At 44.7% G+C, this 3,394-nt stretch overlaps 1 protein-coding gene across 1 annotated transcript in view; it reads left to right on the top strand.

The window, feature by feature from the left end:
* MMACHC (methylmalonic aciduria (cobalamin deficiency) cblC type, with homocystinuria) overlaps window positions 1-3,063 on the top strand; it is a 5,918-nt gene extending 2,855 nt beyond the window's left edge. The window contains exons 2-4 of the mRNA XM_006898991.1: window positions 1,153-1,347; window positions 1,900-2,052; window positions 2,647-3,063. Coding sequence (XP_006899053.1) covers window positions 1,153-1,347; window positions 1,900-2,052; window positions 2,647-3,063 — 765 coding nt within the window. The remainder of the gene's footprint in view (window positions 1-1,152; window positions 1,348-1,899; window positions 2,053-2,646) is intronic.
* The last annotated feature ends 331 nt before the right edge of the window (window positions 3,064-3,394 follow it).

The following is a 3,394-nucleotide window of genomic DNA, read 5'->3' as shown; positions in this document are numbered from 1 at the left end:
TGAGTAGTTGGTGGTCTGTTCCACAATCAGCTCCTGGCCTAGTTTTCACAGCTGATACTGAGCTTCTCCAGCGGTTTTTCCCGCAGATGTAAAAGGAGAAGTTTAGGGGATGTAAAATTGACCTATATGTCTGAAAAGATGACTAGAAAAGGAGATTCATGCACATCTCAAACATCAAAAGCTTGAGTAAAGGTGGAGAGGTAATGGTGGGCAGAAGGTATGGAGAGAGTGAGGAGGCCTATCCAGAGGAGTAGGTAGCTGTGGGTAATAGGAGCTAGGGTAGTGATCAGAGATAGCAGGAGTCCTGCATGTTACTCTTAAGCTCCAATCTCACTTCTCCCATCATCAAGTCAGTCATGAAGCCCTATAGGCTTCTGTTTTCTGAATCTCTTCTTTCCTTCCATCTCACCCATAGCTCTGTTCTAGGACACCATCCATCTTTTCTCCTTTGGATTATTGCAGTAACCTGGGGCTGTCGTCTTCCTTCCGGCCCACCATCAACATAGCAGCCAGATTGATCTTTTAAAACTGCTGCCAAAAAAACAGAAAACAAAACTGATATACTCCTTTAGTCTTCAGTGGCTCCTCGTTGTTGCCAAATTAGAGCTACCTTAATTTGGTGTTCAAGGCTAGTCATTTCACTCTTGATCTCTTTACTCCTCTGCTCTCCTCTATATAAATTCTACTTCCTCCAGATAATTTGCTGTTATCTAAAATAATTCCAGTACATACGTTGTGACCTGTGTAGTATACACCCTAGATCCACCTTCTCTAGTTTGCCTGGTACTTTCCAGCCTCCAAGATTTGGCTTCCCCAGTAGTCTTTTCTAATTTCAGAGGATCTTCTTGTCATTACAGTAATCACTGAACAGTCATATTCTTTTTGTTTTGTTTTGTTTTGTTTTTTTTTAAAGTCATATTCTTTTGTTCTTACTTATTCATGATCTGTTCTGTACTCTGAGTTCTCTGTGTCGATTTAGAGTTCCCCATAAACACACATCAGTGAATAGTCATTCAATAATAAGACTAGGGCACATTATATGAAACCCTTAATACCAAACTTATGTATAGGCATACCTAAGGCTAAGGTTGGCCCTTCTGATTTATAGAGGCCAGGGTGCTCCACCTGATCTGAACTTTTTCTCTGCCTCAGGTGGCGTGGTACAATGCACTTCTGCCTCCAGCCTTCCACTTGCCCCTGCCAGGATCTACCCTCGCTTTCCTGGTACTCAGCACACCTGCTATGTTTGATCGAGCCCTCAAGCCCTTCCTGCAGAGCTGCCATCTCCAACCACTGACGGACCCTGTGGACCAGTGTGTGGCCTACCACCTTGGCCGAGTTAGAGAGGTTAGCAAGATTCTTGTCCTGCCACTCCTCCCCCATGCCAAGCCTGCACCTGTTTTCAGTTCCATTGCATGACCACTTCTCCTTGATGCCTTCTAACTCTAGGTTTGGCAACCTTCCTCTGATAGCATGATGAATCTCTAACCAATCATACTCACTAAGCCTGAAATAAGCCTGATACCTCTAGCATCTCTCCTGTCCAAACATTCTTCTTTTTTAAGCCTTTTGAGGAGGAAAAACATACCCCCACTGTCACACAAAAATATGCTCACATGTTCTGGGTCTTCCCCAAAGCTGGGTCATGTTTCTCCACTTTACAAGCTCTTGAGGACAAAGCCAAGTCACCCTTCACAATGAAGGTTTCTGAGCAAGACCTGTCTTTCCCTTCGAATATGGGCCTTCCAAAACCAAACTTTTTCCACATTGGAGCCTCCCTCCCTGAGGAGAGAGTCCCTTCAATTAAGACATCTGAAAACAAGACAGTGTTAACCCAGTATCAAGGTTCCCCACAATGTTGTAACTCCTTTCATGTTGACAAGTCTCTATCTATCCCAGAGCTTTCCAGAACTGCGGATGCAAGTTATTGCGGACTATGAGGTACACCCCAACCGACGCCCCAAGATTCTGGCCCAGACAGCAGCCCATGTGGCAGGGGCTGCTTACTACTACCAACGACAGGATGTGGAGGCTGACCCTTGGGGTACACAGGTCAGAGGGCAAATGTAAATGGGTGCATACTCTGAGAAAAATGGTGACAGCTCCACGCACATTCTTGGCTCTTCTGAATGGAGTTGGCAGGTAAATCAGAGCAGCTATTCCTTGGCCAGCTTCAGTCTTTGGCCCTACAACCTACTTCCAGGACACTACCTGGATATTATCAGATCTGTTCTTCCCCCCCCCTTTTTTTAAAAAAAATATTTATTTATTTTTATGTGTGTACCATCAAATTGGATCTGACTGGTACAGGAGGCGATTGTTCCTTCTCCTTCAGCAGAGCATCTGGTGGATTTGAAACGCTCACCTCTGGGATTGCAGTGCAGTTTCCTGTAGATCTATTCTTAAAACTTAAAACCCTTGAGTCTTATAGGGCTATTTCAGGATAGAAAGTGCAGGGTAGCAATCAAAGTCGTGATATAACTGCAAGTTAAAGCTTAACCTAATGAGCTCTCCCTCTTGGCCACAGTGAGTCTATATGAAGAATTGTTCAGGAGAGAGGAAGAGAAAAAGCTTAAAAATAGCAATCAATATCTACTGGGTGGTCATTTATCTAGTGCCGATATTTTTTCTTTACCCTTTCTCCAGCACATATCTGGTGTATGTATACACCCACGATTTGGGGGCTGGTTTGCCATACGAGGGGTGCTGCTGCTGCCAGGGATAGAGGTGCCAGACCTGCTACCCACAAAGCCCCTTGACTGTGTTCCTACAAGAGCTGAGCGCATCACTCTGCTTGAAGGCTTCAATTTCCACTGGCAGGACTGGACTTACCGGGATGCTGTGACTCCCCAGGAACGCTACTCAGAAGAACAGAAGGCCTACTTTTCTACACCACCAGCCCAGCGCTGGGCCCTGCTGGGCTTATCCCTGCCCTCTGAAGTTAGCTCTGTATCCTCCGAGTCACTTCCCCTTAGTACACACACCTCAAAACCCCAGAATTCCAGGAGAGCACAAGGCTGGCTCAGTCCTAGAGTCTCACCTACTGTATCCCCTGGCCCTTGATAGCATCCCTCCTCTGTGGGACCCCTATTTATGACAATGGTACATGCAAAGTCTTGACTTTGGCAAGAAGCTTTGAGTGCAAGATGACTATTTTTGATAAGGCTCAGGAAGTTAGGTCAAAACAATAACACCAAGATAGGTCCAGAATTCCAACCTATATTGGCATGTGAAACTATTTATTACTACTTCTTCATAGTGCTCCAAGATAATCATTACAGAATCTGAACAGCAAAACTGGTATTTTCCTAAATACCATACATCTCAAGGGATTATTGTAAATAAATATACAAGTACTCTAGTGTGTTGGCTGTTATTAAAGGCTCTGAGAATC

This window comes from Elephantulus edwardii, unplaced genomic scaffold, assembly GCF_000299155.1.
Source record: "Elephantulus edwardii isolate Elephantulus edwardi_28Jun2011 unplaced genomic scaffold, EleEdw1.0 scaffold00243, whole genome shotgun sequence".
Lineage (NCBI taxonomy): Eukaryota > Metazoa > Chordata > Mammalia > Macroscelidea > Macroscelididae > Elephantulus > Elephantulus edwardii.
This window is presented reverse-complemented; position numbering and strand designations above follow the sequence as displayed.